The sequence below is a fragment of the Triturus cristatus genome, chromosome 8 (assembly GCF_964204655.1).
Source record: "Triturus cristatus chromosome 8, aTriCri1.1, whole genome shotgun sequence".
Lineage (NCBI taxonomy): Eukaryota > Metazoa > Chordata > Amphibia > Caudata > Salamandridae > Triturus > Triturus cristatus.
The window spans coordinates 189,286,322-189,308,052 of record NC_140591.1 but is presented as its reverse complement, the minus strand read 5'-3'; the positions used below and the strand labels follow the sequence as shown (position 1 = coordinate 189,308,052).

Below are 21,731 nucleotides of genomic sequence, written 5' to 3'. Positions count from 1 at the left end.
CCACCACAATGTACTACCTGAACAAGCAGGGGGGTACTCGATCCAGGACGCTCTCGCTGGAAGCTCAGTCCCTGTGGCACTAGATCCTAGCAAGGAACATCTCATTGAAAGCGGTGCACCTACCAGGAGAACTCAACGTGAAAGCGGACTTGCTCAGTCGTCATTTTCAAGAACCAGAGGACTGGGTAATAAACGACGAGGTGTTAGAAGACATCTTCGGGGAATGGGGGCGTCCGCAAGTGGATCTCTTCGCGGACGAGCACAACACAAAATGCCGAGGCTTCGCCTCAAGATACCATCGACCAGGATCCCTAGGGAATGCCCTTTTGATAAATTGGTCACTGACATTTGTGTACGCTTTTCCGCCTCTCCCACTAATCCCCAAGGTGGTGACCAAGCTGCAGAATTCATCTGCCAAGATGATCCTCATAGCACCGGACTGGCCGAGGCAGTGGTGGTACACGGATCTCCTGCACATGTCGATCCGCCCCCACAAACGGCTGCCGTGCAGGCCGGACTTGTTATCCAAGATGCAGGGGAAGATTTACCATCCCAGCCTTCCCTCGCTGAGCTTAACAGCATGGCTCCTGAAGTCCTCCAGTATGGACATCTGAACCTCCCTCAAGAGTGTATGTCCATACTTAAGGAAGCCAGGAGGCCTTCGACAAGACATTCCTACTTTTGTAAGTGGAAAAGGTTTTACATTTGGTGTGCTCAGCATCATTATGATCCAACAAAATGCCAGGAGGATGTAATTTTGCCCTATCTTCTTCATTTAGCAAGGGCAGGGTTGAAATTTTCATCCATAAAGGTTCACCTAGCAGCCATAACAGCATACAGGCATTCTCCATCGCAGCAGTCATTTTTTAAGTTACAGGTGGTGAAGGATTTCTTGCAAGGTCTCAAGAAAGTCTATCCCCCTGTTAGACCTCCCTCTCCCTCTTGGGAGCTAAACTTGGTTCTTTCAAGGCTCATGGGTTCTCCCTTTGAGCCTATTCATAAGGCTAGCCTACAGCACCTCACATGGAAGACAGCCTTTTTAATAGCCATCACTTCAGCACGGAGGGTCAGTGAGATGCAGGCCCTCTGTTCTAAAGAACCCTACACTACGTTTCATCTCAATAGGGTAGTGATGAGGACTCATCCTTCATTCCTGCCTAAGGTGGTATCGGACTTTCATGTAAATCAAGCCATCTCCTTGCCAACCTTTTTTCCCAACCCCTCCTCTCTCCGGCAGAGAGGGCGTTGCATTCTTTAGATGTCAAAAGGGTCCTAAAATTCTATCTAGATAGGACTAAGAATGTTAGGAAATCTGATCAACTGTTTGTGAACTACGGGGTTGTCCGTATGGGCTTTGCTGCTTCCAAACGTTCCATTGCTAGGTGGATTGTTTCAAGTATTACATTGGCCTACCAACTGGCTCAGAAACCATTGGGGGCGCGCCCTAGGGCGCACTCTACAAGAGGAAAAGCGGCTACCGCTGCTTTTCTCAATAATGTCCCACTCTCCGAGATCTGCAAGGCAGCCACTTGGAGATCTGTCCACACCTTTACCAGACACTATTGTCTGGATTCGGACACCAGAGCAGACACTCAAGTAGGACAAGCCTCCTTGAGGAATCTGTTCCATACATAATCAGTTTCATGATCTTCTTATTCCATGTGTGGTACAATCTTTTTTTCATTTGCCTGCAGGTGGAAGGTGAGCTTGCTACTCTATTCAGTGCTTATGACTATTGATGAGGATCCCCTAGAAGAGAAGGGTAAGTTACTTACCTGTAATCCTAGTTCTCTTCCAGGGGTATCCTCATCAAAGTCATAAGCAACCCACCCACCTCCCCAGGCAATCACCCGCTCCTAGCTTGCGAAGGTGGTTGCTGGGTCGCTTCCGTATTGGGCCACGCCCCCTGCTACACCGGCTGCTATTTAGTCCAGCTGATGCAAGCGCGCAGCGGTCCTCTGTGATCTTTGCCGCTGCCGCTGTGCTAACATTGCTGCCCCCATACTTGCACTTAAAACTTTTATCAGAGAAACTTTGTTCCTTATTTCCTTTTAACTCGCTAATAGTAGCGTCAATTGTGTGGGGCTGTGGGGACTTACGTGGGAACACTGCTGTGTTGTATGGTGAAGACGGCCACAATCACCCGCTCCTAGCTTGCGAAGGTGGTTGCTGGGTCGCTTCCGTATTGGACCACGCCCCCTGCTACACCAGCTGCTATTTATTCCAGCTGATGCAAGCGCGCAGCGCGCGCGCACAGCGCGCGCGCCGATGGCGCGCCGGGGGCGCGCCAGAGGCAAGCCCGTCTGCGCCCGTCCGCGCCCTCGAGCGCCCAGCGGCCAGAGATTATGTCCCTGCTGAGGGGGATGGTAGCCTTCGCCGCATATACTCTGCTGAGGAGCTGTATCACTTACGGGGTAAGGAATGCGTTGGCATGCCATCTGACTTGTCAGCTAGACCTCTGACCAACTGCACAGTCACAGGCTGTAACTTTATGTTTAATCATGAAAGAGACAAAACACAAGCTGTACCCTCCACAGCAATAGCTTCACGGGGGGCAGCAAACGCCACTTTTAAATTCTGGAGTATTAATTGTAGGTCCCTCCCAAAACACAAGGAACATATATTTGATTTCCTAAGCACCGCTCTCCCGGACGCTTTATTTCTCACAGAAACTTGGCTTCATGCCAGTTCCTGTGCGGATGTGGCCAGTGCTCTTCCATCAGGCTATGTTATACTGAGAATAGATCGCAGTTCGGGGAGAGGTGGTGGTGTTGCAATTATATTTAAAGACACCTACACATGCCGGTTAGAAGCCCTGCCACTTCCAGACTGTGAAGCCGGGCTGTTTAAACTAGCACTTTCACCTCACATGACTCTATCAGGGATTCTCCTCTATCGTCCCCCAGATAAATCCACTCAGTGGCTGTTTTCTTTCTCAGAGCTGATTGCTCCTTATGTTCTGAAGGCGGCAAACTTTGTTATTGTGGGTGATCTTAATCTTCATTTAGAAGACACCAATGACAAACTGAGCAAAGCTTTCCTTGCTGATTGTGAGGCAATTAATTTGGTGCTACGTAATCAGGGACCCACCCACCAGGCAGGGCACTTACTGGATCCAGTTCTATCTAATATCTCGCTGGATTGCAGTATTTCACCACTCCCCCTTATTTGGTCCGATCATTTTGCTGTTCAATTTAGCCTTATTTTAGCTAGCGGCGTTCCACCAGTCCTTCCTCCTTATGCCACTAAATTTAGAGTTTGGTCTAAACTGAACTTGGAAAAGTTCAACGCCGAGTTGACATCTACATGCCCGGATACATCTGGCCCTCTATCCTCTTTAAATTTGGAGGTGTCACAGTGGCTGTCATCCACTATTGAGCATCATCTCCCTCTTCGCATTAAGCGTCCCCTTGTACATTTGCCTCCTGCACCATGGTTTACGCCGGACCTCAAAAATATGAAGGCCAAGTGCAAACACCTGGAAAGGTGTTGGAGGAAAATTTACTCAGCAGAGAGTAAATTAACCTATAGGGCAGCTTTAAAACTCTATCATCTAGCCTGCAGGAAGACAAAAGGGACTTTCGTTTCTGAATCCATCTCTAAGGCCACTAATCGTCCTAAGGCCCTTTTTTCTATGATAAAAAAGTTGGCAGGGGCAGATACTTCTCCAGCCCCTCCAATACTTGATGAAGCCCAATGTAATGAGATCGCTGACTTCTTTATTACGAAAGTCGAAACTATTCATAATTCTTTGGCAGTTAATACACCACTGCCCGAAAGCAGGTCCTCTCTCACTATGTATGATGAGAGCCCTCCTCCTAAGGAAACGATCTCTGTATGGCCGTTATTGGACCAAGAGTCCCTACGCCTGTGTTTTTCGAAGGTGAAATCTGGCTCCCCTTTAGATCCCATGCCCCCTACTATTCTTGGACAGCTTGCACCAGCCCCCCTTTTGGTGATCCAAGAATTGCTTAATGCCTCTCTTCGGGAGTCCATTGTCCCCGTTGACTGGAAGAGGGCGATGGTGATTCCCCTTTTGAAAAAACCTGGGGCGGACCCCACAATCTTTGCTAACTTTCGGCCTATCTCCCTACTACCAATGTTTTCAAAAATTCTGGAGAAGCATGTTAATACCCATCTAACTGCACACATAGAGGCAACAGGTTATCTGCATTCCTCTCAGTCTGGCTTCCGTGCACATTTTTCGACTGAAACTGCTCTATTGGGGGTTACTGAGACTCTGCGTAGTCATCTGGATCAAGGCGAAACCATGGCACTGATACTTCTTGACTTGAGCGCCGCCTTTGATACAGTGTCCCATTCTATTCTTATCACCGCATTAAAAAAGGCTGGGGTGGTTGGGCCAGCTCTGTCCTGGCTAGCCTCGTTCTTGTGTCAGCGCTCATTTCAGGTCTGTTCATCAAGCTGCTCCTCCTCCATTCGTACAACTGCCTATGGGGTTCCTCAGGGGTCTACATTAAGCCCTATGCTTTTTAACATCTATGTACGACCCCTGGCCTCAATAGTGGAGGAGGTGGGACTATCTCTTTATTCTTATGCGGATGACACGCAGATCATCTTCTCTCTATCCTCCAGTAAGGAATGCCCCTCTTCAACACTTCAGGAGGGACTTGGTCGCGTTGCTGAGTGGATGCAGGCTAACCTGTTAAAGCTTAATGGTGATAAAACCGAGTTAGTCATTCTGGGCAAAGATAAACATCTTTGGGGCCCTAAACACTGGCCCTTGGTAATGGGCCCGGTACCTCAACCAGTTACGCATGTACGCAACCTGGGCTTCTTGCTGGACGATTCTTTATCTATGCGCCAACAAGTTGTCAGTATTTCAGCCACCTGTTTTACCATCTTAAGGTGGCTTCGTAAAATTCTCTGGCTACTTCCTGTTCCAACAAGACGTACTGTGGTCCAAGCTCTGGTAACCTCCCGCCTTGATTATGGCAATGTACTCTACCTAGGTTGTACACAAGAGGTACGCAAGAAACTCCAGTTGGTGCAGAATTCTGCAGCTCGGCTTCTTTGCAAGGTCCCGAAGAGATCTTCCATCACTTCTGGTCTGCGGGACCTACATTGGCTGCGCATAGAGAGCCGTATTAAATTCAAGGCTCTGTGCGTCATGTTTAAAATCAAACATGGTGCGGCACCTCAGTACCTGCGTTCACGGGTCCACCCATACGTCCCCTCGCGCGCTCTCAGATCTTCCTTCCAGGGCAATTACGTGATCCCCAGATTCAAATTGGCGAGAATGGGGGGCTGCTCCTTCTCTTATCTGGCCCCTAAGCTTTGGAATTCCCTCCCTGTATCCCTAAAATGTCAATCTATCTTTGCACAGTTTCGTAGGGGTCTGAAAACTTGGCTCTTTGCGCAGTAGACAATTATCCCAGTTAACCTCCTCATCGCTGGCGCCGGGAGACCCCATGGTGGGTAGCTGTGCGCCTTATAAATTTAGTTACAATACAATACAATACAATACATTATGGAAAGGATATATCTTTGTGTTTAGGACTACGGTCCCGCAAAGAACAACTGACCTAACTGTCACCCCTGAGGCATGATGGGATATGGAAGCCAGGGCTGCCTTAAAGGCACGGTGCCAGTTTTTACCTATACAGGGCTTTTCAGTCTCTATGGTATTGTATTGCAATGCAGCCTGCAGGCTAGCAATGTGTTGTAGATCTGTGTTTCCCACAGTTTTCTCTTTTTTTGCTTTCTCATGAGTGTTTACCTCATTAAAAAAAAAAAAAGAGATTTAGGTGTTTTATTATACCTATATGTATTATTGGATGTGTATTTATACATTGCCTAGCCTTCTTTTTTAGGGGCTGCATTTGCTTGGGAAAAAATAATATATGTTTATACATATACAGAGCTGTATATATGTATGTTTTTTACATATATGATTTTATTATTTCCGGGGTCCCCGCACATGGGCGGGAATATTCAGTGCTTATGACTTTGATGAGGATACCCCTGGAAGAGAACTAGGATTACAGGTAAGTAACTTACCCTTATTGAACACTCCGCTGAAATTCTACAATTAAGAGCCAGCCATTACAGGTAAAAATAAATCCATGGGGACTATGCGGGAGACCTCCTCCGGTCCCTGTGCTCATTTCACAACTGCAGCTGCCCGAAAATACACGGTGCAGCTGCGGAACCCCGAACCTTGTAGGCGCACGCGGGACCTGTGCAGGTGGGTTAAGCTTTCATAGCCATGTGGGTGTCCGTGTGTTCTAGCACTTACAAAGTGAAGGTGGGTACATCCGTGTAGACTGGTTATTTATTCCTTGCACTGATTTGCGCCGTCAAGGTAAAGGAGCGGTGGAATCAAGGCGGCTCGTGATGGCCATGGTGGAGCGGGGAGACACTTGGGAGGAGGTTAGGCAGAGCAGTGAATGGCTGCGGGAGGAGGATTGAGGAAGCGTTGCCGCCTGTTTAAGGGAAAGGCTACGTTTGTGCTTAGAGTGTGGGGGGAGTGCTCATAATGCAAAGCGGGAGGGGGAAGTCTAAACTGCTCCAAGGAACATGCAGCACTGTGCGAAACAAAAGAAAGGCGGCACAGCTTCTAAAAAGTGTTTTCACAGACTACTGTTGAAAAATAGATCCAGGGGAGGGAGTGGCCGCATCGGCCTTAACCAAAAGTTGCATCCAGAGTTCCCGGCGCCTGCAGCAAACATAATATAAGAAACCAGACCTCAAGAGAAGCTGACACGGCACAGCCGCTGCCCAATGGTAAAGCACACAAAAAAAAAAGAAGTGTGGCACCCGTCTGTGAAGCGGGCGCCATGCAACAAAAGAAAGACAGCACTTACAGCCCCCATTCCCAGGGATAAAAATAAGCTTAATTACTTAAGTATTTCACCGACCTGCCCCTCCATTGTGTTCCAATCTATCTGAACTCCGAGCAGCTAGCGCTGCTGCTGTAGTCACAGTTGTGGCTCGTGGCTCCCGAGACCGCAATGAGAACAAGCATTTGTTTACGGCCGGGGACACTGAGAAGATGAAGTAGTCCCAAAAGGAAAGAGATACCGACCTACAGCGTAACTAAACTGTAGTTGGTGCTGCTTCCCACAAAACGGAAGTGACATATCAGATGGCCAGCCAATAATGAGGCAGCTGCTAAGCAGAGCAACGCCAGAGTGAACCAATGTCAAGCGGCAGGTGGAATTACCCTCCATATTCTGTTTACTTCAGGTCTTGCGACAGCGCATGGGCTGTCTAGGCTCGACCTAAAAACTGATTGCACAAAGCTATGATGGTGCTAGAGTAATGAGTGGAACCTCCGCTGAAGTACAAAATAAAAATTAGAGATGTGTATCCTAATGCCCATTATGTGCACTGTTATGCCCACCAACTTAATCTGATTATGGAACAAGCAGTAGGAAAGATCTCTGAGGCACAGATATTCTTTATGGATGTAGGAGGAATGGCAGCATTCTTCTCACGTTCCCCCAAAAGAACGGAGGTACTTTATACGATTGTCAACAGAATGATTCCAAAGGGAGGCCCAACTTATTGGAGTTTTCACATACGTACAATCAGCCTAATATACCAATATAGGGTTGACCTTGAGAAATGTTTTGACACCATAGAACCCAATGATGACTTTGGATATAAAAGTCGGAATGAGGCCCATGGCTTTGCTAGAACAATGCAAGACAGGGAGTTCCAGTTTTTGCTGTTTTTGTTTTATGAAATAATGCCTCATATTGACGCGCTATATGAAAAGTTACAAAAACGTGAAATAGATACTGTCTATGTGAAAAGAGCTACCACCGACTTTGTCACCTGCATAAATACAGTCAGAGAGGGGGTTGACAATTTAGATAGCAGACTGCAAAATGATTCTAGTTTCTCTAACCGCAGAAAAAACATCAGCAGTCTGGTCCGAATTGCAAAAGAGATATGTGATACTATAATTGTGCAGCCAAAGGAACGTTTTTCTTTTACAAACCACTTGGTAAATGCCACATTACTGCAAAGTGATCAGTTTGCAAAATATGATAATTCCTTCCCTGAGCAAGCACTGAATAAGGTTGTGGAAGCTTACCCTATGCTCAACAAAGAGGATTGAGACGTTCCTGAGGAACACCATGATTCAGGAAAGACTGAATGCTTTAGCAATGCTCTCAATAGAGAGGGACCTAGCTAAAAGAATCCCAAACTTTAACGTTCAAGTTATTGAAAAGTTTGCTGCTATTAAAGACAGACGTGCTGATTTTATCTACAAAAAGTGAACAATATGTTGAATGCTGATAGTTTGCGACCTGTTTGGTTGTTTGTTAAATCAAAAACATCTGTGAGGTACTCAGCAATGCATTGTATCTCGAAGTCTGTTATGAAGTTCTGTCGTTATACTGAATAAGCAGCTACCTATGTTATATGACATCTCTTTATTAATTGTAATAACAGCACTTTCACAATTGCTTTATTAACCTTCCTGCTTTCTCAAATTTGCTTGAAAATGCACCATTTGTCCACTCTTCTTTCAAAATTTTCTCAGAGGAGAAACCCCCGAACTCCCTTAGGTTGCTCCGGCTCACTCGCTCCGCTCCGCTCACTGCGGTGCAGTATGACAATAAGTTTATGCCACACCACTTTCAAATGTCACCAACCGCCACTGATAATAACCCTGATTAAACACAGCTGGACTATTTTCAGTAGACACCTCGAGGTCCTGAATCTACCTAATTGGTTGTTACATTGCATTTGTTTTGTTGCTTGCTTATTCCCGATTGCTTTCTTACTCTATATTGGATCACTTGTCTGCTATTTCTACAGTCCTCTGAAACTCTGACGGGTCGCGCTTTATAAAGCTCCTCAAATATTATGACATTGACATCTTAGGTGGGAAGGGGGTGTGTCACGTCGCTTGCTTTCGATTTCCCACTGCTGGCAGCGTTCAGGAAAAATAGTCTGAAAGCTTTGGGACTTGAGTCCCTCTTTTGTTTCGGATATGGTAACTAAAACTGCAGCGGGGCGTTGAGAAGGATAAGACTGAGCCACTTTTTGCACGAAAGTAGGAACGCTGTTATAATGGAAAATAGGCACTCTGAATTAACCAGGTCCCATTTTCGAATGGTCCCATTGAAATACTTTTAAAAAGCAGATCGGAAACGCAGACCAAAGGTTTTCTCTCTCTTTGCAGTATATGTTATTATCAAATTAACTTAAGAAAACTAATATGTAACTAATAAGTATAACATATGTATATACACACTGGAATTAGAATTATAAATACAATAATACAGTATGTAAGTATCTATTGCTTGGATCGAATCTACAAAATTAATGTTACTCTCTATGTATTATTTTTAACACATTGGGTGACGACATTTCAATATGGACGTCGCGCTTGTTGACATTTAGCTCAGCTAGAAGCTAGTACTTCTTCTATGTTCATTTCGAGCTGTCCCTGTGTGTTGATTCTGTAGGCGGTGCAGCTGCTCGAGCATCCATCCGGATTCCGGTTTACCACCACATCCCGAGCGAAGATGGCGCAGACACACGGAGGAATTCGCCTCAGCGCGGTAAGTGCTGAGATAGCGGATGTATTTGGTCACAGAGGCTGCCCCAGCTTTCAGGAGAGGCTGCCGTTTGTTTACGGTAAAGAGTGGGGTGCTGTAGCGGGCACCAGTGCACCATCAGCTTTCGATTCACCATACCTGTATCCCGAGAGGCTGGCAATACGGGAGTCACCATGGTCTCACATCTCTGGGACAATATGTGCCCACACGCAGAGGAAGACCGTCCCGTGCCCAGTTCACACTCTTCAAAGGCAGCCTGGGGCAACACTCAGTGTATAAAATACCACGTTTTCTGTCACCAAAGGCGTTTGGATTGTACACAGCTAAGGCAATCTATAGGAAATGCCATCGTTTCTTCGTATCTTATAGGTCGCGGGAACGGAAAGTTTCGTCAATGTACGTACTCGTCATGATCCCCCAATAGTAGCATATGCTTTTATAAAGACATGTAAATAAATGCTATATTCTCCGGCTAGATATGTCTCTGGAATGAGTGGGGCTAACGATAAAGTGCCACGGTGCTAGATTCAGAGTTGCATGAAGTGTCTTAATTAGGCGTGGTGAGGTGTTTATAAATCAACGCGTACGCCAATGGGTGGAGGATTAAGGTGGGTGAGCACAGGAATGAGCCACCACCAGGGTCCATCAGTACTTAGTGGTTCGTTCCTTTATTGCTGAATGCAAAGGGAAAGTGCTTTTTAGGTCTCGGCTAGCGAAGGCTGCGCTTGCGCGTCAGTGTGTCTTGTTTTCGCCTGTCAGATTCCATCTGACAGCGGTGAGTTTTTGGATACCGAGTCGATAGCCTCATTACTCCACATTAATTTTGAGTTTTTTTAGTCGCTGTTTCGGTTGTCTTATTGATGTGTGACGCTTTGTCACAGTTGAGGTTGGATCACAAGGTCAGCGCTGTGAAAGGCCGCAGGTTGCGGTCAATATGGTTTGCGGAAGTGTCAGCAAGTTTAGTCGCAGAGTCTTGTATTCGTCTGCAAAATGTCTTCTGGCGGTGATGAGCTTTTGATGGCTGCCGCGGCGGTTGCCTTCTGACAGTGATGAGTTTTGGGTACCTGCCGGGGCGATTTGCCCTCAGGCAGTGATGGGTTTTTGGATGCTGTGTTGCTGTTTCAGTTTCACAAGTTTAGCGCTTCGATGGGCCTCGGGTAGCGGTCAAATGGGTTTGTAGAAATGTCTGCAAGTTTCCTGATCAGTGGGTTGTCTTTTTGATCCAGTCCTTTGTAGAATGTCCTGTTGAGTTTGCGGAGATGGTCGTCCAACATCTCAACGCCTAGGTCTCTGTGGAGGTCTGCTGTTCTTGTGAAGAGTGGAGCACCTGCTGCAATGCGTAAGGCCCTGCTCTGTAGTCTCTGCAGGTCTTTCTGAAGCTGCGGGCGGCAGCCACTCCAAACTGGTGCAGCGTACGTCATGGTTGGCCGAATTATTGCGGCGATTACTCGCACCTTGCTCTGCAAGGGCATCGATTTGGTCTCCAGGAGTGGGTATAGTGCAAACAGTTTTGTTGCTGCTTTCTGGCAGGTCTTCTCTATGTGGTTTCTCCATGTGAGTTTAGAATCCAGAGTCACCCCCAGGTAGGAGCTGCTGTTTTCCCATTTGATCTCATCCCCATTGAGGAGGATCGCTGGGTGTTTTCTGTTCAGCTTCCTGGTGAATAATGTTGCTGTGGTTTTGCTAGTGTTCAGGGTGATCTGCCAGTCGCTGTACCATTCGGAGAGTCTGCTGAGTGATGCCTCAAGGTTCTTAGCCACTTCCTGTTCGCTGAAGGATTGGGAGATGACTGCTGCATCATCGGCGTAAAGAGCCAGATCAGTCTTCTTTAGGTCCGTGGGGATGTCGTTTGTGAATATGTTAAAGAGGAATGGTCCTAGGATTGATCCCTGGGGCACTCCAGCAAGGATTGGGCATGGCGTTGAGCATTCGTCTCGTACCGCCACGTGAAAGGTCCGTTTTGACAGGTAGCTAGACAGCAGTTTGATCAGATAGCTTGGAAACTTGAGCTTGATAAGTTTGCAAAGCAGTCCCTCATGCCATACTCGGTCGAATGCTTTGGCTACATCCAGAAAGACTACTCCAGTGGACTTGTTGATGTTGAATCCATGGCTGATGATGTCCACAACTCTGAGGAGTTGGTGATTTGTCGAGTGGTCTTTCCGGAACCCAAACTGTTATTTGGCAAGGAGGTTTTCGCTTGTCACAAAGTCCACAAGGCGGGCAAGGATAACTTTTTCGAAGAGCTTTGATAGGCCAGATAGCAGACTTATAGGGCGGTAATTTGCAGGATCTCGTAGTGGTTTCCCAGCCTTGGGGAATACGATGACTCTTGCTTCTTTCCAGGCATTAGGGAAATACTGGTGCTGCATGCAGGCGTTGAATATCTCAGCAAGGTGATCCACTGCAGCGTCTGGGAGCATCTTGATGGCTTGGTTGACTATTCTGTCCTTTCCTGGTGCCTTGCCGTTTTTTAGTGTCTTTACCAGGGCCGATAACTCGCCTGTGGAGCATTCCTCCATGTTTGCAGCTTCGGTTTCTGGTGTGTGCTCCCGGTGGTGCTTAGCGACCTCTTGCTCAACTTCTGCTGCCAGTTTGCTAGCCTGGTTAGGCCTGAAGGATGCCTCCAACATGTCAGCAAAGACCTCAGCCTTGTCCCTGTTGCTGCATGCCAGGTGAGTCTTCCCTTGTATCGGTGGGTTTGGTTCCTTCTTCCCAGTCAAGCGTCGGGTCATTTTCCAGAGAGAGTTGTCCGAGCCCTTTAAGTTAGTGGGCGTAGCTGCTTCCCACTTTTCACCTCTGTGCTGGCTTATTTGCATCTTCAGCTGTCTTGTCAGCTCGTTGTATTTCTTCAGCAGGTCGGGGGTGCGATTCCTTTGCCACTCTCTCCGGGCTCTGTTTTTGTCAGCAATCGACTGCTTGATGCCCTTCGGGAGGTCGTAGATAGAGCAGCGTTGGAGTTTCTGCTCGGGAAAGCTGCGCTCGATGGCAGTGTGGATTGCAGCTGTGAAGTGGTGAACCGCCTGGTCAATGTCTTCAATGCAGCGTAGGGGGCCAGTGTCTCCTCCAGGCTTCTCTTGTATAGGCTTCAGTCTGCCTTCTTGTGCCTTCTTGTGTCTGGTGCCCTGTTGCTGGTCTTCAAGCACATCGCCAACTGTGATCAACACTGGGTTGTGGTCGGACGTCAGTGCAGTTAGGGTTCCCAACTCCATAGACTGGGAGAGATTCTTCATGACGACGATGTCCAGAACGTCCGGTTTCTGCAGTGCAGAGCCTGAATAGTGTGTTGGTTGAGTTGGGCCAGCCACTACAAAGTCCTCCTTTTTTGAGTGGGCAAGTAGAGCGTGTCCTTTGCTGTTTGCCACGCGAGAGTTCCAGCACTGGTGCTTGGCATTTAGGTCTCCGCCAATTAATGTTGGGATGCGGGGGTCCAATAAAGCATCCAAGTCCTTTGGGCTTAGCTTGCCTGGGGGTGAGTAGGCGGCAATCAGCCGTAGGGGGCCTGCAGATGTCTGGATCTGTATGCCAGTTGCTTCAATGCTCTCCACTGGTGGTAGTGAGATCTCTTGGTGCTTCACTTTTGTGCTGACAATCACCGCTGTTCCTCCGCCCTTGGCTCCGGTGGTGCGATCTGTGCGCTACACCCTGTGGTTTGCTAAGTTGAGCTTCTGGCTTCCTTGGAGATGGGTCTCGGAGATGAGCGCTATACTCACATCCATGGTTTCCATCAGGTGCAGGAGTTCTGCAGTTTTCTTCTGAATGCTGTTAGCATTCCACATCAACAAGAGGGAGTTTCCTTTAGATTTTGCTGCCATTGAGTGTGTTTTCTTCACCGTGGAAAAGTCCGGCGATGAGATTCGCCACCATTGTCACCAAAGGGTGGATGTTCATGTCTGCGACTGTTTTTGCAATCTTCGTGATGAGTTCCTGCCAGTTGATGGCTGAGCCTATTTCACAGGATGGTGCTGGGGCAGTTGGTGGTAGTGGTGGTGGTGGTGGCGTTGGTGGTGGTGGGCTGTTCTGTTTGGGTCCTGTTACTTCTGCGTATGTTCTTCCATCCACACGAGCGTCGCTATGGCTGTTGGTTGGATTGCCAGTTGGGATCCTGTGTGCCAATGCGGGTTTGTAACTCTTCCTTTGTCCCTGGTCTGTTGCAGTTGAGTGTGGGGAAGTCTTTTGTGGTTGGGGTGGTTTGCGCGGTCCATCCTTCTTTGCCTTCTGCAGGTAGGGACAGCCGCGGTAGCTTGCTGGGTGGGGTCCTGTGCAGTTAGCACATATTGCTGGTTCGGTTTCACGGTTCCTAGTGCATTGGTTAGAGGTGTGCTCGCCTCCACAGCATACGCACTTTGGCTTCTGGTGGCAGAAAGCAAAGGTGTGCCCCAAGCGCTGGCAGTTGTAGCACATGACCGGTCCTCGTTTCCCTCTAGGTGCTTCTGTGGTGACAGTGCAACTGCAGAGCCGTGTGACTGATGAGAGGTCTGCTGGCTTCCCATCCTTGCTTGCCGACAGGGTCACCACAAAGAGGGGAAACTTCTTGTTCTTGTCCGCTGGAGAGACGATCTGCGTTATATTTTTGACTGGAAGTCCAAGTTCCGATAAGTCCTCAGTGATGTGCCCAAGGGATGCGTTTGCTGGGAGCCCGCGTATTACAAAGCGCTGAGCTTTTGCAGTGGTCAGTGAGAAGGTGTGGTACTCCATTTTCTGGTCTGTAAGCATGCTGGTCACGCTCCTGTAGTCGTCCGGTGTGGTGAGCATGATCTTGGCGTGGTCCTGCCGGGGCTTGATTGTGAAGGGGGAGATGCAGTGTTCCTCCAGTAGCTCCACGAGGTCCTTGTGGGTGGCTAAGTTCTTCAGGATGATGGGAGGGATCCGTAGTCGCTTTGTGGGGCCTGAAGAGGTGCCGGGTTCAGATGCCGTGTTGTCCTGGGGGTGGGCGTCATTGTCCTGGGTACTTTGGAGAACCAGGTAGCGGTTGGAGGTTGGAATCACGTTGTTTGCGGGGGGTGCGCAGAGAAGCTTTGCTGCTTTTTCTGGTGAGTTTGGGCCCGACTCACGTCCTCTCTTTGCCTTGGTCTTCCATTCCATCTCGTCTTCTTCGGCGTGGCCGGGTTGAGCCGTGACGTCTGACTCCATGGTTGGTGCTGCTTGGTGGGGGTGCAGTGGAGCGCCTTGGGTGGCTAGGCGAACCAGAGGGCAAAGGCCGAGCTTTGGGGTTCAGCCGCACAGGGTATGAACTCTCAGTCCCTCTCCACTGCGGTGCGCAGCCTGGCCCCGGTCAAGCCAGGCAGGCGCAGGCCCAGCACCTCAGAGGAGTGGGAGAGAGGGCGGAGCGAAGCGCGAGTCTCCCCCCGAAAGTCGGAGCGCAAAAGAATCAAGCAATCAAGTAGGGCGCGCAAGTGAAGAATCTCAGTACAAAATTAATTAATCAAGCAGAGCACATAAAGGATAAAATGCAATCTGAATGCAAAATCAATCAAGCAGAGCACATAAGTGATAAAATGCAATCAATTAAAATCAATCAGGCGGAGCGCATATATGATGAATCTCAGTACAAAATTAATTAATCAAGCAGAGTACATAAAGGATAAAATGCAATCTGAATGTAAAATCAATCAGGCAGAGCGCATCAATAATACACTGTAATCAGATTATAAAATCAAGCAGCGCACGTTTAAGCAAGCAATCAAGCAACAATTGACATAAAAGGTAAGTAACGCAGGGAAGCAGGGCCCATCTATCACAAAGGATAGAAAATGGCGCTTACCAGATCGACTTGCTGGCTGGCTGCTAGGCAGGAATCATGGGGGTCAGTCCTCAGACCTTCTCTGCTGCTGGGAGGAAGCCACGAGCGTCGCTGATGCAGGGATCACCACCGGGGGCACCGCTGATGCAGAGGATCCGATCCACCGATGCAGAAAGGTCCGATCGTCTGGGCGCCGGCAAAGGATCAAAATGGCCTCCCAGGAACGTCGGGTCATCGACGCAGGCAGCAAAAGGAACGTCCGATCATGGTCACAGCTGTGCCCGTCGTCATCAATCATCAAAATCAAGCATCTGTCGGAGCATATCTCATTGAGCGAGCGAGAAATCAAATGAGCATCATCTCTATGTCCAAATCGAGTCTCTCATCTCATCTCCAACGTCTGTCATCATCAATCAAATGCTCATAAATCCATCATCAAATCAAAAATCCCCTCTTCTCCATTGGCTGGCCTCTTGAATGCTGGCCAGCCATTGGAGAAGAGGTTTGTCTCTCCGAACAGGCCCCGTCCTTTTCGGATTCGGGGGCGTGTTTTTTGCTACTTTTCTAATTATCTCCTCCAGCCAATGGCAAGAGGAGAGAAAAGAAAAACACGCCCCCGAATTCGAAACCGCCGCTGCCTTTCTCCGAGGCATTTCTGCTTCGCCTTGGAGAAAGGCAGTGGTGTGCTTGTTTTTCTAAAGTCTTTCAACTGTTGCAACACTACCTGGCTGTTTCTAAATTGTGTAAAATAAATAATCGCCGCAGCAGTCGTCATCTTAATGAAACAAAACAAGTGCCCGGGCTTTACTGCTATCTGGGGCTTCGTTTCAGCCGCCTGCAGTCCCTATTCCCAGCCGTCTTCCCGAAGCCCCCCTTTCATAAATCTGTGCTATAAAAAAAAAATTAAGCTGCATTACAGACAAAGATTGTAGCGGAATCATATAGATAATAAATGTACATTGGTGACTAGAGCACAGGCGTGGCAGGGGGAGGGGGTGAGCGGGTTACCGGCTGCGGGTGGAAGTGAAGGCTTAGCGGGGACGTCGCAGAGGCTGCCCCCTTCAGCCCGTGCCCTCCTCTCAGGAAGTCCGGACCCGAGGAGCTGCCGAGAGCAGCACACGGGCTGCTAACAATAACGCTTTCTCCGCCAGAAATCCTTCCGCCGGTCTGAGCGGCATCCATCTGCCTCTGCAGCCGGAGAGGCAGCGCCGGCAGGGGAACATGGAGCCGCAGGTCGTGCTTGGATTTGCCTGAGAAGGGCACATTGAAAGGGATTCCCCTTCACGCTCGGACCGGGCTCCCTCCGCTGGATGCGAGCAGCTTCCCCCCGGCTGTCCGCATCCCTCCCGGGCACCGCTCCGTCTTCATCCGGAGGGGGGGAAGGGGACGGAGACATGAACCCCGCCGAGGACGCCGACGACTCGGACGTCGATGCCTTCTTCCGAACAGGTAAGGGGGCAACGGGGTGGCAGACGGGGCACTGTGTGCGGTGTATACATGCAGACGGTCGAGGCGGCCATGCGTGCTGTGGGATTTCACTGAGGGGGTGGCCCCACACAGACGCCCAGCACCGAGGCACCCCAATATATGGTTTTGCTTTTAACAGCTCTGAACCCTCTAGATTGGGGCTTGTTTTCAGTTTGGTAATTCTGCTAGATTGCATGTGTGGCCAGGCGCCCCCTCTCTGCGGGGGTGGAGCGGGGCAGGCGGCATCCCTTTGTAAACAGGGGTCTCGTGCATTGATCGATCTGCCCGAGACAGTTCCCTCACAGTACCCGGGAGTCAACGAGAAGGGCGGGCTGCCTGCTCATTCATTTGGGCTTGTATGTATGCGTTTCCCGGGTCTTGTTCAGAGGCTAACATGCCGTGGTAGGGATTTTCGAATGCTCCGTCATTAAAAAAAAAAAAAAAACTATTTTTGTGGCGGAAGGAATTGTGAAACCGCACATGGCAATACACCGGTGAGACAGAAGCCCTCCGAGGGACGTGCTCTTCTCGTGCTGCGGTCGAGTGTGCACTTCGCAATCATACACAGGCGTCTCTCGGACTCTCCCTTCTCGCCATGTGGAGCCCTACCACACAAAAGCCCCCTCTGGCCTGCCGGAGACTCCCGGGCAGCGAGACAGGCGGCAGAAACAGCAGCTGTGTTACAGTGGCGGATAGGTTCTTGTTCACCCACGACTCATAATATTTTGTCATTTAAGACCACGTGTATATATAGCGCGTTCCACAATTAGTATGTCAAAGTAGCTCTTTCTTTAACTGGGTGCTCTTTTCGACGGTTCTGTGTTGGTTAGTTGCTAAGGGCTGTGTTGTTGTGTTTGCTTAAAGTAGCTGGTCCGAAGGCAGTGTGGGTGCCCCAGCACAGCTAGTCCGCCTTTTGGAGCTTTCGATCACTTGTGACAAGACAAAAGGCACATTTTGGAAAAAGGGTCTCGGATTTATTGAGAATTATTCCAAACAGCCAATTGCTTACGTTTCTGTTTTAGGCCATAATGCTATCTGCCTTCAGGTGAAGGCCTCCTTTCCTGTGATCAGCTATTGTATTTTCGGATTTTCTTCCTCCTGACAGTATCAGATTCAAGGTTATTTACTTTTCAATTATTTGGTATGGTTGAGTCCTGTACAAGGTCTACCTGTTCACAACTTTTGACCCACTTCCCAACAGATTAGTGTGGTATATTTCCCAGCAGATATAATAGAATGTAGTGTATCTAAGGAGAATTTGTAGAGAGCCGCTTTTTACTCGTGAGGGTATTCAGGTGAGTAAAGCCATGTGGCGAGGCTGGGCCAGAGTACAGGCAGTCTCGATAGTCCTGCAAGAAGGCTAATTGAAAGACTAGGCCTTCAGCTTCTTGCAGAATTCACGAAGTAGGTGGATGCCCTGATGTATTTTTGGGAGGGCGGTCAAAGATTTGGCAGCTTAGTAGAATGATTGACCTCCCTTCTACTTCTGTGGATGTGGGGTGTGTGAGAGTGATGTTCAGCTAAGTTGGCTGATGGGAGTGAGGTATGCGGTTCCCATGTTGTATAGTAACTTAAATGCATGTACTAGAAATTTGAACTGGCAGCGCTTCTGAATGGGGAGCCAGTGGAGCTATCTAAGGAGTAGTGTGGGTTCGGCAGCACTGGAGGCAGAGGACAAGTCTGGTTGAGGTGTTCTGGATGGGTAAAGTCTAGAAAGAATATGGGTTGGGATGCTAGCGTGGTATGTGTTGCCGTAGTCCAATCTGCTTGTAATTAGGACCTGCGTGTTGGTACGTCTGGTGTCCAGTGGAAGCCACTTGAAGATTTTACATAACATGCGGAGAATGAGGTGGAAACAGCATTTACCTGGGACTTCATGGTGAGATTGGCATCCAGGATGTGGCCTAGGTTTCTAGCTTGGTCGGTTAGGATGGGTGCGGTTCCACGTTCGGCTGGCCACCAGATGAAGTCCAGAGGTGAGCTGTTATTCCTGAATATCAACATTTTAGTTTTGTCGGTGTTGAGCTTGAGGCAGTTTTTTTCATCCAATTACCTACGCCGGTCATGTGTTGTTTGAAGTTTGTCTTCGTGGTGATGGTGTCACATGGGAAAGAAAAAATGAGCTTAGTGTAGTCAGCATAGGAGATTGTTAATTCTGTGCGACCTGATGATGTTAGCCATAAGAGTCATGCACATGTTTAAAAGTGTGGGGATGAGTGATGATCCCTGTGGGACTCCGCAGATGAGATCCTTGGGTTCTGTGGTGAATGGCAGGAGCCTGAGTTGTTAAATTCCTCTGCAGGAGGAAGGAGGCTATCCATTTAGAGCTGCTCCTTGTATTCCAGCTGTGTGTAGTTTGGCGATGAGTGTGTGGTGGGAGACAGTGTCAAAGGCAGCAGAGAGGTCGAGGTGGATGAGTGCGACGGACTATCCATGGCCGAGGATGGTGCGCATGTTGTCTGTGGCAGCGATTAGAGTTGTTTTGGTGCTGTGGTTGTTTCGTAATTCTGATTGAAAGTTGTTCAGGGGTTTGTGGCGTTAGAGGTGGTCAGAGAATTGTCTGTTGATGGTCTTCTCGATCACTTTGGCTGGGAAGGGAAGCAGCAAGATGGGTCGGTAATTGCCAGCGTTATCTCTTTTAGTCGTGCCGCTCACGGAGCCGTGAACGTACCCGTTTGTGTACATTCACCTTCACAGAAGGATGTGAGCGGTCAGGCCCCCTCACCTGACTGTGCGACGCTTTTTAGGTGTGGGAGGGTGTGTGTGGGGGAGTGTGTGTGTGTGTGTGTGTGGGAGGCTCTATGTGTGTGTGGGAGGCTCTATGTGTGTGTGGGAGGCTCTATGTGTGTGTGGGAGGCTCTATGTGTGTGTGGGAGGCTCTATGTGTGTGTGGGAGGCTCTATGTGTGTGTGGGAGGCTCTATGCGTGTGTGGGAGGCTCTATGCGTGTGTGGCTCTGCGTGTGTGGCTCTGCGTGTGTGGCTCTATGCGTGTGGGTAACTGTGTGTGTGTGTAGGTGGCTCTGTGGGTGGCTCTATTTGTGTGTGGGTTGCTCTATGTGAGTGGCTCTGTATGTGTGGGTGGCTCTGTGTGTGGGTGGCTTTGTGTGTATGGCTCTGTGTGTGGGTGCAAATGCAATAAGTCTCACATTGGAGAGTGATTAAGCTATTGACATTGTAAATAACAATGCCGTTTCTTTAAATGTTTTAAAAACAAAAACATAAACAAGAATGTCGTGAGCAATGCCAACAGCTCTAACTTTAACAATGCCAAGACCATTGCATTGTAAATGCTTGTTAATCATACACTGAGCCCGCGACTCTTCCTTACTGTAAGGGAGTCCTACGGAGAGACTAGTTTGGTGGTAAGCTTCCACATGTACCTCGCTTGGAACGCGAGTGTTTGGAAGTACCGCTTTTGATGCAGCACGTTTATTCGTTCTGCATTATCCTGCTGCTGTATACTTTTGGTTGGTAACGTTGACGGCAAGTTTACGTGCGACACAGCTAGGGTGACCAACTGGCATTGGTGCAAATTCAGGACGGTGAGTGTAAAAATTCAGGACAAAGGGTCAAAATTCAGGACACAAATTCAGGACAGGAGGTCAAAATTCAGGACAAAACTTCAGGACAATAGGTAAGTTTTACAGACACATCAGAGGAGGTCGCACAATAGTATATAAGTAAGCCCAGCCATATCCAAACATATTCAACCATTTGCAAACCTATCCATCATGTATCCTTCCATCTATCATTTCACTCATCCATCCCTTCATCCATACATCCATCCACCCTTTCACCCTATCCATCTGTACACTCCTCCATCCACTCTTCTACCCATCCATCCATCCATTCACACATCCATCCAGCCATTTACCCTTTCACCCATCCAGCCATCCTTTCACTTACTCATCCATCCATCCACCCAGTCACTCATCCTTCCACCCATCCACCCTTTCAGTCATCCATCCTCCCTTTCTCTCTCCATCGACCCTTTCACTTAGCCATCCTTCCTTCTATCCACCCACCCACCCACCCATCTACTCATCCACTCATGAATCCATCCATTGACCCTATCACTCATCCATCCTTTCTCTCATCCATTTATCCTTCACTCCTTCACTCATCTATTCATCCTTTTGTCCCTCAACCCTCCCTTTCACTCACTCATCCATCCTTATATCCACCCTTTCACTCATCCGTCCATCCATTCACCCTTGCACTTATCAATTCATCAATCCATCCATCATTTCACTCATCCATCCATCCACCCACTCACTCATCATCCACCTTTTCACTCATCCATCCTTTCACTCATCCATCCACCCTTCCATCCACCCTTTTACCCATCCAGCTACCCTTCCACCCATACATCCAGCTAGTTACCTTTTCTCTCATCCATCCTTCCACTCACTCATCAATCCATCCGTCCTCTCTCATTATCCATCTATTCAATCTTTAATTCATCCAGCCATCCACCCATCCCTTCACTTACTCACTCGCCCACCTTTTCATATTAATTTTGAGATGAGCCTTTTTGAGAAGAGGCCCATCAAGAACTTCACCCTCACTGCAGGAGCCATTCCAGGACCGGGACAGAAGCCACCCAGGGTGGAGACAGGATCCACCACAGGGGGGACAGGAGCCATCACAGGCGGGGGGGGGGGACAGGAGCCACCACATGGGGGGACAGGAGCCACCACTGGGGGAGGGGGGGCAGGAGCCATCACAGGAGGGGGAACAGGATCCACCAGGGTGGGCACAGGGGTGGGCATGCAGTATTCTAGTATCTTGGTCTCTTCCAGGGTGGGGTAGGGCTCCTCACCCCCTCCTGGACAAGACAACGAGAAGACAGGCTCTCTTTCTAAAATGTTAGTTTTGCCATCCCCCACTGTGATGTACAGTACTTAAAGGAGATACTCCAAGAGAACTGGTTTAACTGATTGTCCTCCATACTTTGTTAATCAGTGTGGGTGCGATT

At 48.8% G+C, this 21,731-nt stretch overlaps 1 protein-coding gene across 1 annotated transcript in view; it reads left to right on the top strand.

The window, feature by feature from the left end:
• Nucleotides 1-9,410: 9,410 nt before the first annotated feature.
• MORC3 (MORC family CW-type zinc finger 3) overlaps nt 9,411-21,731 on the top strand; it is a 684,179-nt gene continuing 671,858 nt past the window's right edge. Inside the window, exon 1 of the mRNA XM_085621291.1 lies at nt 9,411-9,545. Coding sequence (XP_085477417.1) covers nt 9,510-9,545 — 36 coding nt within the window. The 5' untranslated portion in view covers nt 9,411-9,509. The remainder of the gene's footprint in view (nt 9,546-21,731) is intronic.